At 39.8% G+C, this 15,249-nt stretch overlaps 1 protein-coding gene across 1 annotated transcript; it reads left to right on the top strand.

The window, feature by feature from the left end:
* Window positions 1-14,301: 14,301 nt before the first annotated feature.
* Window positions 14,302-15,249, top strand: LOC117265720 (olfactory receptor-like protein I9). The gene has a single exon (XM_033640370.2). It carries the CDS (start codon window positions 14,302-14,304, stop codon window positions 15,247-15,249), a length of 948 nt encoding a protein of 315 aa, XP_033496261.2.

The following is a 15,249-nucleotide window of genomic DNA, read 5'->3' on the forward strand; positions in this document are numbered from 1 at the left end:
AAGGAATAAAATAATTAGTTGTAGCCCTGCCGTATATGTTGTTGGTTGATTCCCTCAAGAGGCTAATTTGTGAGCTTTATTTTTTGCAGAGAGTGGAATAGTGTCATGAACAGTTCCCTGCAGGCCTGAGGCAGTGGATGCATCCCATCATTTTTCCCTCTTTGTTACTTCTTTTCAGACAAGATCTCTCTCTCTGGGAGTTTCTAAACACCTGTAATATACCCAGGGAGCTAATTCCATTAATTTGGCAACAATACCTTTAATAATAAATCCCGTTGGATAATATTCCCTGTAATAGTTTGACTTTAAATGTCTCGTGGCCCTGGAGCTTCAGTAGTCTCTTGAGTAGGTTCTGATATTGTTTTAGTCTCAGCACACTGAGCCTAATAAAATTAATAATAATTATGAATGTATGCAGGAATTTACAATACACTCTTCTCAAGGCAAGGAGTTTTTTAGTTTTCATTTGAAATGGTTAACTGATGATTGGTGCACTGCAAGCACTTCTCCTTGAGTCTGGCCTATGATTTATTTATCCACCAAAATAAATATGCAACTTGCAGTGTATTTTTTTCATAGAATTTTAAAATGAATACAAAATATTTTGAAAAGTACATCAGTCAACCCTAATGAGACTTGCTATTGTTCGTTTTGAAATGATTTGGAAAACAAAGTCCAAGTAATGGTGCAATACTGAGGTGTATGACTACTATACAAGGTAGATGAAATTTTAATTTCATGTATTTTGGTGTCTACCTCATAGCCATTCTTACCAACCACATGTGTCTTTACGTATGTGCACCAAAATTAAAGGAACATTTCAGCTTTTTGAGAAGTGCCCTTATAGAAGATCCAGGTCAGCCATAAGGAATAATGGACAGGGGGACAACATTTTCCAAATTAGGCTCTTCATTCACATCACTCTCACCCATCCAGGTCATGCGCTGTTTTGCATACATATACTCACTATGATTGTAAAGCACAAAAGGTCAAGTTAGTTATTTCAAAACACAGAGAAAATTTTATTTCAAAAAAGACTGTGGCAGTTATAGTCACTAAAAAAAACAAGGAGAAAAAAATGCCCTCGAATGAATGATTAAAGAAAAGTAAAATCAAATACTGATTGTTACCGCAGGACATTAAATCAAAGCTCAAATCACGAGTGAACAAATAACTTGCATTGCACAAGTTATTTGTTCACTCATGTCTGTTGGTCACTTGCTCTGTGTAATATGTTTACATGTCACTCACAAAAAAAATCCCTCAATAGAAAAAAGAGAGTGAACAAATAGATCACCTTTCATCTATCACCATTTCCAAATCCAGTCTTTATATTGTGTAGGGACAACAGTATGCAGAAATATTCAGATTCACCATTTTGAAAAATGGTAATACCAATTTTCACCCAAATGTAGGAGTGTCAGTTAGCACCTAGTTTTAAAACTGAGCCCAGTACAGCGGGTTTAATTGGCTAGTCTGCCTAGCTCCTCACCTTTGACACGTTCAGCTTCTGCCTGTCAGACCTGGTGTGGTTGAAACTTAGCTGCACCATTTTCTCAATTGCTGCGGGGAAGTTGGTAAGTTGGAATGTGTTTTACAGTAATGATAACAATAAATGTCTTTCTTATGTAAATACATGTATTTTGTGTTATCAGTGATATAAGTCAGTAAGTAAAAATAGAAACATAGAACTTTGCAGGGGCCCTACCTGGGCCTTGGGCCGGGGTAATCTGTGTCCTTTGAACATTGCTGACGGCAGGCTGAGAAGATCGATACCACTCTCATGCCTTTGCATTGAATGTAAAGCTAAAGTCAACAGGTGGTTAGCTTAGCATAGCATAATTACTGTAAATAAGGGGACCCAGCTGTACTCGCACTGTCTAAAGGTAAAAAAACACACAAAAAATAAAAATGTCTACCAGCACCTATCAAGTTCATTAATTAATATGTTTTACAATGCTTGTTTAATATGTATTTCACAAAATTCTAAACAAATCCTAAACCATTGTTTCAGTTATCAGTGCACTTCATTTCAAAAATAAATTGTTGATATTTGTGATTAGCAGAAGATGATGCTAATCATGATTCTTAGTAAATGTGAGTACCTCCCTTACATATTACATACATATTTTGTGAACCTCTAGTTCATGGACTGCATCCGACTGTGTTGTGACAGCTGGGAAAAAGAATAAGTGTACATGTTTTATACTTTCTCAAAATAAGTGTTTGTTGCATTGGTGAAGATTTGCAGAGCTGCAAGAGTGTATGTTTCCTGTCAATACTGGGAGGGATACATATAAAATGGGAGTTTGGGAGTCCTCTGCCGGGAATTTTTTGAGCATCCAACACTTAGTTTTGTACATTGTGGTACACCTATTGTGAAGAAGTAATAGCAATAGCTCAACTAAACAAGCGTTCATTCTATGCATGGTGTTAAATTGTCCAAGTCATGGAAAGTTGCTAACTTCATGAAGCAAAGTAATTCTTGCTGTCTTTCAATTTACCTAACATAACCTCTCCCCTCTCCCTTGACTGTCCCCTGCAGTTTGGGATAAAGTGTTTACCCAACTGTTCTGGATGTTACATCATCCTGCAAGAGCCATGTCAACAAACAAGTCATTAACAGCCTCATTAGGCTGAGTTGTTTCAGCTTTCAACTGGGGAGTAAAGAACAGTTCAGTTGTGAACTTCTTACTCATGAGGTCTACAGGAATCAAACAATCGTAATTAAAGTACGAAGCAGCAAAACAAAGTTTGTCCCTCTGACTTTATGGACATATGCAGTTTTTATTATGTAAAAATGCAGCATGATTAAATACATGAACAGGCTGTTTCACGCTGCTATGAGCATGTTCTGAAATATGCTTGCACTGTAAAAGTAGGTTCTGAGTAGGCTTGGGCGATTGTACGAATATATCGCCAATTGCCCATCGGCTGAGTCCATCACGGTTGGTTTCATTTTTTTGGGCGATTTTTGTCATTTTATTTTGCTAAATTAATGGTCTGTCTCCACAGAATTCAACTCGGTACATATACCTAGTCCATAATTACTATGTAGAGCACAATTCAAAGTGTGTGCGTATTGGAACTGGCAGCTTCACACTGATTTCTGACGAGTCTTTCACAAAACATGTCAGTGATGGTGGAGCTGAAAGTTACGTCCGGGGTCCATCGGGCACGTCAGCGGCGCGACACGTCTGCAGCGCGAGTCCCGTAGCAGCTCGCCCCCCTGTTAATCAATTACAGCGTCTCCACCGGCAATGGGAGCAGCACGACAACCCCCGTCTGCCGCGCGACAACTCTCTATTTTAGGATGCTCTTCTATTTTTGTCACGCTACGCTCCCCTATGCGACCCTCCAGCAGATAAAAACTACATGAAATAGTGTGCTAAATGAGCACAATGTGTTTTTAAATGAATAAACCATTATCAGAGGTGATATGTGATGATTTTTTTTCATGCATTTACCCATGTTTATCCGTGACATTGTGTAAATGTCCGTGGCGGACATTTGAAAGCGAGTAGATGACAAACAATACAGTAAACTTGTAGATAACTTAAATATATGTAATAACTTAGGTGGAAAATGCTTTAACTATCATGGCTCAGCAAACGGTAAACAAGATGCTTGACGTGACGCTTACGTTTGCAGCCGGTGGAACCCGGCCGTAACGTTAATTCATAAACCATATTTGAGAACTACATCAAAAAAGATGTGCAGTTGTGCACCCCGATCGTTATAGTAGGACAGGTATGTTATCCCTATCTCGCACCTGTTTGCTGATTTAGAGGCTGTGAGTGAATGCGTCCTTCTGCAGCCGTCAGACTCTTTTTAAAATGGTGTCGGACAGTTGTCTTCAGCCCGTCTTTACAGCTTATTACTCAGCAAAGATCTCAAGGTGATTTTTTTTTTTTTTTAATGAATAAGAGTATAGCCTATAGGCTGTATGTTTCAGTAAAATTTCAATTCAATAATTTTGACATTAAAGACCACAGTCAGAGTATAAGGCGCAGGTAGATTTATTCAAACAGAATACAAACAGTAGCCTATGAGCCCATAAGTGGGCTCGCAAAGCATGCTGCATTTTTTTGCTACATTCATGTGGTGTCGGGAGATCTGAGTTGTTTTTCTGACATGAGGTGGCGTTCATATGAATTATCCCATTCTGAAAGTCATTTTTCGATTCTTTCCGACATCACATGAATGCAACATCCCCCCTCTTTTTTTTTTTTTCTCTGCCACACACACAACTGCCGAATATATCGGCAACCGCCGGTTGATGGGCTGACGGTGGCCGGTTGGAAATTTTTAACATATCGCCCAACCCTAGTTCTGAGCAGGATTTTATCTATTTGGTTAGTACCCAAAGGCCATGACTATAAGTTAGGGAACACTGGATGCTTGTATGCTATGCTAACCACTGCATCACTGCGGTGCCGTCGAGTCTAAGTCATGACACTCAGAAATTGACCATGGTAATTGCCCAAAGTGGTGGGGGAGCCCTTCTGTGCGGAGTTTGCATGTTCTCCCCGTGTCAGCATGGGTTTTCTCTGGGTACTCCAGCTTCCTCCCACAGTCCAAAGACATGCAGGTTTATCTGTGGCTCAAAATTGGCAGTAGATGTAAATGTGAGCATGATTGGTTGTCTGCCTCTATGTGTTAGCCCTCCGATAGTCTGGCAACCTGTCCAGGATGTACCCCACCTCTCACCCAGTGACAAATGGAATAGGCTCCAGCCCCCCTGCGATCCCTAACAGGATAAGTGGTTATGGAAAATTAATGAATGAATGACTTAGACTAGAGTACTCCACATAATGTGCTGGAGGTAACAGGCTGACAAAGTGAGCAGGAAATTGCGCAAAGAGAAGAAATGCTATGCTGGACAATTTCTGCTCCTCCATTGTACCTTGAGATACTGTCCATTCTGTCCAGCTTTTGATATATAGAGTCACACTTCTCCCAACGATGTCACCACAGCAGCATGACGTTTATGATAAGCCTGTATCATACTTCATTCATATTCCCCACATTTACTGGTTATACTCTTACTGAATATGGAATCTGTCTAGTTGCAGTGTTCAAAGGCCCAGACACACGAAACTGACATCAAACAACTAGCGGCAATGAAGGCAGACTCTTGTGTCGCCTCGCTTCACCTGTGTCTCAGCGAAAAAGTTGCACTTGAACACACTACAACGACTTTTTTTTTTCTTTCCTTCCTTCCTACCCTCTGGAGGCACAGCCCGGAGTTTTTCGACTAATGTAAGTGCATGGGCCTCGGCAATCGCTCACGCCCTTCACTTCCGGCGGTGCCCCCAGGGAATCGCTGTGTTGTTTATAAATACTTCGGGTAGAAAACCAGCAGAGTTTAGCTATATATCACATTTTTCACGTCACTATATCACCGTGTAGACTAATCTGATGTTTGTTAAGTCTATAAACACAATGACTGAACAAATGTTACTATTTCTGTGTGCACGTTTTGTAAATAATAACAATAACATCGTAGATTAGCTGGGCTAACCGTTAGCTGTTAACGTTAGCGGTGTCTGTAATAACCATAGACTGTATAAAAATAAGGCAATAACTCAAACGGTCCGTGAATAAAATATTTTTTCCAGCGGATATCTTAGTTACATCATGATTGAGCTAGCAAAGCAGTATTGTGTTGCTATGTGTGGTATTTATTCAGTTATGGAAAAGAAAGCAGCAGTGGCTGCATTGACAGGGACAGTTAGCAAAGCTAACATCAGGACGTCATCTGTTAAAAGCCTCCTGTTGTCGGATACGACATGAAACTACTCCAGTTAGCTCAACCATGTTGTAACTAAGACATCCGCTGGAAAAAAAATTTTTTTTCACGTTGACGAGACGGCGTTTTGGGTGGAGCGGTCGCTATGAACGCGGAGCTTGCTGTTTCTGTAGGTACACATTTCCTTGGGACACCTGCACATCTCAGCCACGCCCCCTCCATTGTGATTGGCTAAAGCGCAGCATCATTCAAACTCAAAGCCCCGCCCTCCCCCCCTCTCTAGTCATCTTTCACACAGGGCTGCCGACAGATTCTACAATGTAAATTGCAGAATCTGTCTTGAGAGATTAATGGCCAAGTAGCACAAACGTTCTGGCCTGCATGTGAGAAAATAACTTTTTATACCAGTAGGAGCAATAGTCTGTATTTGTCTTTCAGAGAGGGAAACAACAGAACGAATTCAAGATGCCAGTTAGTCAGTTTGTTTTGATCTTACATCCTCTTGTCTATAGTTTGCTTGAGTTGAACTGCAAATTTGATTGATTTTATTCACTGGCAGGCTTTGCCGTCTCAGACACTGACTCAACTTGCCGAATCAGCTGATAAAAAGCCTACAAGAGCTGACAAATGCCAGACACACCCCAAAACTTGAGCAACAGATGCACCCTGACGGGCTGACATTGACCGACAGCTGGCTGTCAGCTTTGTGTATCTTTTGTGTAAGTTGATCCTTGTTCGACTCACTGTGAGGGTGAGTAGGTGGGAAGTGGTGCCGTGGGCAGTGAAAATGGCTTTGCTGGATGTGTTATTGAAAAGAAAGAAATAATTGAGCCTTTCAACTTTCTGCGTGTTTCCTTCACTCTCAACAATCTCTACCAACATCAGACACTTGTAGGAGAAACTGTAGCACTACAAACTGACCAATCATACTTCATGTGGCCCCAAAACTACATTTTCAAGGCAGCGGGTGTCAGCTACGGCGTAGCTAATTAGCCTATGTATATAGATGTTGTAGGTACAGCATAAGCCCTGAAAACAGATGTATGAAAGAAGCTTCAGCTCAGGAGACTCTGGAAGGGCTAGATGCCAATATTTTTAGTGCACAAGTAACCAATACACATTTGACAGTGCAATTGCTATGTTTTTGGATTTGTACAATGTATAGCTGGGTTGCACTTGACATCACTTCCTTGTTGAGCGTCTGGCACAAAATACAAATGGAGGGCAGGAAGTGATTTTTCTACCGAAGAAACAGCCTGGATAACGGTCAACGTGCCAATATTTTGCGCCGTATATGGTTGCTCAAATCGATCCAACCGAGAAAAAAGTAAGAGCTTTTATCGAGTGCCCAAGATTGTCGTCCACAAAGGGGAAAAATGTAAAAAGCTCACCGAAAAAACGCTGGAAAAAATGGATATCTAATCTTCGCCTACGCTCTGGAGGAGCAGAGTTGGATAATGCCCGTGTGTGCAGTGACCACTTCGTCAAAGGTAACTTGTTTATGTATTATATTAGCTTATAGTTAACTTTCTCTTTCCTCTGTAACACTGACGTTAGTTTTTTTCTTTGCTTTGTTGAAGTTACGTATCCGTTAAACTGAATAACTGAGATTTATTAGGTGTATACAGTAACGTTACGTCTAATCTAATCATGGTCTAGTGTTGTGTCGTTCGCGAACGAATCGTTCAAAAGAACGAATCTGTTGAGTGAACGTACTGAACTGAATCACTTCCAGAACTGATTTGTTCATTTCTCAGTTCAGTTGAGCTCAGCAGCAAGCGTGCAGGCCGGAAGTGGAACTGCCGATTCGGTCCGTGCAAACAATGAATCACAGCAGCCAGGGTGCAGGGAGGGACTGCCTACCGTGTGACGAAACACTCGGTGAACGAATCACTCGGTGAATGACGTAACCCCGATCCCTGAGTGATTCACATCATTTCTTCTCAGCAATACACTTTCATAGGGACTGTTATCTCCAAGCTAACGGCTAATGTAGCCAGGAGTCAAGCCACATAAACACAATCACACACCTCCCCATTGTTTTAATAGACTTAGTTTCCAGATAAACAAACTTAAAAAGTTAGGCTGGCCAGTAATGAGACTCACCAGTGCAGGGCAGACGCAGCAGCAGCTCAGCCGTGTATCAGTCCAGTGAGTCGGACTACGCAGTACACAGTCAGGTCTCCTCCCACCAAGCACCGAACGATTCGGTGAGCAAATCTTTTGAACAAATCTTTTTCATGAACTGATTCTAGTGATTCAGTAACATCTAAAGAACTGCTTTGCCCATCACTATCAGGGTCATTTGTTCATCTGTTTAGGCTGCCCAAGTAATTTAAATGAGATCGAGTTGGTAGACTGGGCTCCTACAGTTTACCTCGGTTACCAGACAGATAGACCCACGTCAGGATCATCCCGTCAACGGGAGGAGAGAATGAGGCGCAGGGAACATCAACAAAAAAGCCCAGAAGATGGAGAAGCTCTGTTGACTGTTCAGGAGACAGCTGCGAGCCCAGAAGATTTAGAGGACATCAGCGAGATATTAAATGATGATCCAACAGGTAAATTAGTTGTATTAATATGTATAGTCAATATTATTGAAGCTAAATACAAATCATTACTGTATAGCAACCAACTAGTTACATTTACTCAGTTACATTTACTTGAGTAACTTTTTGGATAAATTGTACTTTTAAGAGTAGTTTTAATGCAAAATACTTTTTACTTTTACTTGAGTTACATTGTTTTAAAGTAACAATACTCTTACTTGAGTACAGTATTTGGCTACTCAAGTTACTCAGTACTTGAGTAGTTTATTCACCAAATACTCTTTTACTCTTAGTCAAGTAATTATTTGGATGACTACTTTTTACTTTTACTTGAGTAATATTGTTCTAAAGTATCAGTACTCTTACTTGAGTACAATTTTTGACTACACTACCAACCTCTTATAGCAACTGATCTGTTATCTTTGAATTACAGCTGAGAGTGCACAATCAGAGGACATCAGTGACATATCAAATGATGATAGAAAAGGTAAATTAATTGTAATAGTGAAGTCATTACTGAAGCAAAATACAAGTCTTTTTTTTTTTTTTTAATAATTTTAATGACTATTCACTCTCCCTCCTGATTATTTTATGCAGATGCAGGCTGTCAGACAGACTTTACAATGGATGACATCGAGAGGATAGAGGATGTTCTGAAGCAAACTACAACAGAGTTGAGAGATCTTCGGACCAAAGTACTGAACACACAGTTTAGTCCAGAGTCTTTTGAGAAGAGTGAAGACAAAACAAAGTTTTATACTGGGCTCCCAAACTATTTCACTTTGATGCAGGCTTTTCAACTGTGTGAGCCTTACATCACCTGTGGCCCTTTGTCTGTGCTCTCTAAATTTGAGCAATTTATTTTGGTTTTGCTGAGGTTGAGATTAAATCTTCCTCTGAAAGACTTGGCTTTCAGATTTAACATCTCTCAATCTACTGCTTCCAAAGTTTGGCACAAGTTAATATGCATACTTCATGAGAGGTTAGAGTTTTTAATTGAGTGGCCAGAGCGACATGTACTTCATGCTACAATGCCAATGGCATTCAGACAAGCATTTGGATGTAAAGTTGCTGTCATCATCGATTGTTTTGAAGTTTTTATTGAGAGGCCCTCTAATTTGCTCGCCAGAGCACAAACACGGTCAAACTACAAGCATCACCACACCGTCAAGTTTATAATTGGAGTTTCTTCCCAAGGCTTTGCCTCTTACATATCTCGTGGCTGGGGAAGAGTCAGTGATGAACAGATCACAGAGGAGAGTGGTCTCCTACAGAACCTGTTACCTGGAGATGTTGTACTGGTTGACCATGGATTTAACACTGGAGACAATGTGGGATTTTACTGCGCTTCACTACAGATGCCTGCATTCACCAGAGGGAAAAAACAGCTGTCAGCATATGAGGTTGAACAAACTAGAAAAATAGCTAATGTGTGCATTCATGTTGAAAGGGTGATAGGATTAGTCAGAAGGAAATATCAGATTCTGCAAAGCAGAGAACGCATGGCTACAAAACAAGGAGAGTCATTGTCTTTGATTGACAAGATTGCCGTTATTTGCTGTAACCTGTCAAATCTGTCAGAGTCTGTTGTCTCACTGGAGTAGAAAGGACAAATGTAAAGGAATGTAGCTTATAAATGTGTACAGCAGAGTATCTGTATTAAATACCTCATTTTTGATGCAGTCGAGGGGCTATATAAAAGGTTTATTAACTGTGTTTCATCTATTATTTCTCTGTTACATTACTAATTGGCTTTATATTTTATATTGTTGTTGAGTCTCTTTATATGTAAAATCGCAAGTTCAATAATCCAGTCCACTAAACAACTCAAAACAAGAAGCCATCTCAACAGGAGAATACAGTTTAGCAAAGGCAGATCATTTGAGGAGGACATAAAAAGGTCAATCTTGTTTTTTCTATTTTGAAATATGAAATGTTGTAAACAAGAAAACAAATCATTTGTTGTTTTTGTCAGTCTTAACATTTAATCCTCAATAAATATCTGCTCACTCAAGTCATTTTGTCAGTCCTGTCTTTCATTTGCAAAATAGAACAATCTGGAGATTATGGTTTATAAATACACTTGGGCTTGGGCAACATGTTTTATATCTTGGCAATCAACATCACAATATGGAGTGCAAAAGTTTCTACTGTAAGCGTATTGCACATTGCAAGAGCAACATCAGTCAAAATATTACAATAGACCTTTTCTCAGAAAAATAAAATTCAATGAAAAATAAACTAAAAAAAGACAATTGGTGCTTTCACAAAATATAGAAGTTTTTGATCAATGAAGTGCATATAATGACAAAGTAGGTAATGGCAAATAACAGAACAGCTAAAACTCAAAGCTAAGACCACACTAATGTTGTAACAATATCCAAAATCTAAGATTCAATGTCATGTAACGGTACAGAAATATAGCCCAGCTGTTATCTAGTGCCTGACATGATGTGAAGTGGTATCCTTTTATCACATGTCAACATCTGTCTTGGTAACTTGATGTCCCAACACCTCTGGAAGTATACAGTTTCTGAAAAAGTTCTCAACTTAAGGAGTCACATCTTCCTAAAATTTGCGATCAGATAAAATTCCTTCCACAACAATGTCATTACTGTTCCACACCACAAAGTCACAGTATTCAGTATCCACAATATGAAGCTGTGTCTGGACTTGGTGGTAGTATGCATGGCTCCGGTCCAGTGTGACATCAGTACCGTCATTGATGAGGCAGAATCCCTTGTCTCCAGCACACAGGTGCAGACTAATCTCATCTTGCGGACAGTGTGGCACTAAAATTCACAGTGACAATAACATGTAAAAAACAGAATGAAAAATCTGTGAGCTAACCATGTGAACAATATGCATGCCAGTATCGCATGGGCATTTTTGTCTTCATTCAAGTGTATGGTTTTCAAAATTCTCATTTGCTTAGATTAGCTCTTGTGCTCACACTGCATAATACACAATATAATATATTGCTGCTTGTGCTCCAACTTCAACTGCACCCAGGTTACATCTGTGTACTTATGAAACATCTACTTTTAGATTTCTCCTCTGTTGTATAGCCCAATGAAATGATGCCTATCTGAATGCCAGAAAACTGACATTACAATGTCCCTTAAAGGTAGGCTCATTTCACTGGACAACACAAGAGAGGAGAAATCTGAGAGCAGATGTTTCACAAGCACACAGAAGCTGCCTGAGTGCAGAGGGAAGCACAGAAGACTGATTGCAGAAAAATATTATAACATTGTTTATTTAATATTCAATATTACCTTTATCTCACAGAAGCCAGTTTCATGACAGTTACATGCGACAATGCCATCAGGCGAAGCTCCCATGTATGACCACTTAGGACTCAGCCAGAGACCACTGTCCATACAGTAAAAGCCCACATGCTCCACACCCATCAGGTTCTCATATGCTCGTCAGGCTTCTGCTTTGTGTTTGCTTCCATAACTGTTAACAGTACACATAAGAAAAATAAGAGAAGGACGTTTTTTTACTCGGTGATGAATGTAGAACCAGTATAGTGTTTTAAATACTACTATCCAACCCTCCCTTCTTGGTCCTATCTCTGCATAGTCCTTGATTTATAACCCTATAATTAATATTAACCCTTGTGTTAAGGGCCATCCGAACCTAGAACAAACTATGGATTAAAAATTGTTCTAGCCACATCACAACTTAAAACTTGTAGCATGGACCCTAAAATCTACTCAAGTTAGAATAATTTTTTAAACAATATTTGTATGGTCATAGTTCTTAGTGTGGATGGCCTTTTACTCTTACCCCAAATCTTACCTCTGTCTTATCCTATTTCAAACCCTAAATACCTTGTTGCGATTGTGGTGAACTTGGTTGCTTCTGGATAGCATATGGCCTTGATTAAGCTCTTGGATGGTTGTTAGGGGTTAGTCTTAAGAACTTGTTTGAGCTTAGAAGTAGTTATGCCACCAAATACTTGACGCCCCCTGACTTCGAGTAGCCTTCTCCACAGCCTGGACCTTTGAGTGGGTGAGCTCATCTTGCTGGAAATCCTGACATAGCTCTCCAAGTTCTTTGGGAGGTAGCTGAAGAGTCTTGTGAGTTCTGTATTCAAGAACAGTTTTAGGGAGCCTGCAAGATTTGGGGATGAATTCCTTGAAGTATTTCTCCCTAACCATCAGTGCAGCACTTCTGGGACAGTTTTTGCTAAGGAATCAAAAAACCTATATGTGTCTGACCCTTTCTTCACTCTTGGGCAAAAAAAGTGGTTTCTCAACCTTTCGTTGTTCAGTAGTTGTTCTAGCGATGGCATTGTCAAATTGTTTTTTTGTTGATTTTGCTGAGGAGAAGTCTATGAGAGCAACAGGCGCAGCAGGAATCTGAAAAATATGAAAATCATAAAAATCATTAAGACCTGCCCTAAAAGAACCTGCCCATAGCACTGTGAGCTGCATGTCTGCCTTCTCTAAAATATGATGGGACTAAATGGCACAAATCATTTGAATTTTCAACAATTTTCATCAGAACACATTTTTGAAAGAGACTGTGTGTCTGATATTGTCATGTGTTTTTTGTGCTTGGGGGCAACACAGGATTTATGCCTTTTAGTCTCATTATACTGAAGAGGCTGATCTCTACTGCCACTCACACTACTTTTGACTCCTTAATGAAGGCTTGATGCTTTGAGCTGGTTTTAAGGCCACAATGACATGTGAGTAAAGGTATTTCTGACAGTCTGTGTATAGAATAAAATAGAACAGAATGGAAAACGTATTAAGAAATACTCGATTTACAACAAAAGCTAAAAGCAACACCACATACCCTTAAATCACAGTGTACAGCCTTAACGTTACACATAAGACAGACAGACATAAATAACTTACCCTGCCATGCAGTTGCAATGAGCTGCTACAACCTCCCCGTTTCCTTGTGCAATAATCCATGTTTTAAGAGGTGTTTTACCCCATCTCTGAGAGTGGTTAACCTGGTAACGTTAATAATTGTAACGTTAACGTTGTGACACACTGCGCTTAATGGCTGTTGCTAACCACTGATGCTTACAGATGCTAACCATGAAATTGCCATAAATAAAACACTCACCCTGGCGAAAACCAAACGAAGGCCTGCCTCAATAGCAGGCAAATCCTTCAAATTGGTTGAAAAATCGGTCTTCTTAAGAAGATACGGATCACGTCCTGCATATTTACTGACTTTTTGCAAATATCTTCCTCTTGTAATCGCATCTAAACTAGCGCAATATGGACTTTCCTCCATCTGCGCCATTGCTGTTGTTTACTTCCTGCCCTCCATCTGAATTTCGCGCGGTTTCAGAATCACGTGACTGCAACCCAGCTATTAGATCCTTAAAAATACAAGATTGCCTCCCCTTAATTTAGAGGCTATTCTTTTCCCTAAAACTTTTTTTGCTCTGCGATCAGTGTAACCTCTCAGGAAACTTATAATTTTATATACATAAGTGATATAAAGCATTCAAAACAGGAAAATATTGAAAGGTCGCTAAAAGACAACCAAAGAAAAGCTACATAAAAATACAGTGGATGCTTCAACGGCTTTCAATAGAAAGCTGCAACAAAGAATCCTGTGAGTATATTTCACGAATGCAGTAAGGTCATTGGATTGTTTTTTTTTTTTTTGTTTGTTTTTTTGTTTTGACTCTTACGTAGAATGGACTCAAGGGATTAGATAAAAGAGAGAGAGGGGATGACATGCAGCAAAGGGTCACAGGCTGGACTCGAACCCAGACTGTTGTGGCAACAGCCTTGTACATGGGGCGCCTGCTCTATCCACTAAGCCACTGACGCCCCAGGATTGATTTTTTTTTTTTTTTTCCTGATTGTTACGTACAATGGACTCAAGGGATCAGACAAAAGAGAGGTCAGAGAGGAGCTGCAGTCTGTCTACATCACAGAACACAGTGCTGACGTGCAGCTCTGTTCTCTACAGTAGACATTGTGCTTCAGACAGTATGAGTTTGACAGAAAGTTTACAATGGAGTTTTTCAACTCAGCTCTTGGAAAAAACATCACCTTTGTGAGACCTGAATACTTCATAATAAGGGGATTTATTGGTATACCTAATATCAATTATTACTATGTCTTTCTCTTTTTTGCTTATGTTGTTGCAGTGCTGGGAAACACACTTGTGATGGTCGTCATATACTTGGATCATAATCTGAGAACTCCAAAATATGTTGCAGTTTTTAATTTAGCATTTGCAGACCTGTTTAGTAGCACTGCTTTGGTGCCAAAGGTTCTTGATATCCTTCTGTTTAACCATCGCTACATCCCATACAATGACTGCTTGACGTTCCTTTTTTTCTGCTACTCTAGCCTTTCAATGCAGGCTCTTAATCTGATTGCACTATCCTATGACAGACTGATAGCTATCATTTACCCACTGCACTATCAAGTGAAGGTGACCAACAGGTTCATGCTGTCTTTGATTGCCTCTTTCTGGGTCTTTGTCGTAATTGCTATGCTCATTTTAGCTGGCCTTCTTACAAGACTTTCCTTCTGTAAATCTGTGGTTATTACCAGCTATTTCTGTGATCATGGCCAGATGCTCCAGCTTGCGTGTAATGACTATTTCCCCAGCTATGCACTTGGTTATTTGTTAGTAGTTCTTATTCTCTGGCTTCCATTGATATTCATCTTGTTTAGTTATTCATGTATTGGCTATGCATTGTCTAAAGTGGCCACAGCTCAGGAAAGACTCAAGGCCTTTAAAACCTGCATAGGTCATCTTTCATTAGTGGCAATTTATTTTCTGCCAGCATTAATCATATTTTCTTTTGGTACCAAAAGGTATCCAAATGCCAGGATCATGAACCTGTCTCTGACCTCCGTCTTTTCCCAAATGCTGAACCCAATCGTTTATGTTTTACAGACACAAGAAATCAAAGAATCTGTGAAAAAAATACTGAAAATCAGAATATAA

Source organism: Epinephelus lanceolatus, chromosome 11 (genome assembly GCF_041903045.1).
Source record: "Epinephelus lanceolatus isolate andai-2023 chromosome 11, ASM4190304v1, whole genome shotgun sequence".
Lineage (NCBI taxonomy): Eukaryota > Metazoa > Chordata > Actinopteri > Perciformes > Serranidae > Epinephelus > Epinephelus lanceolatus.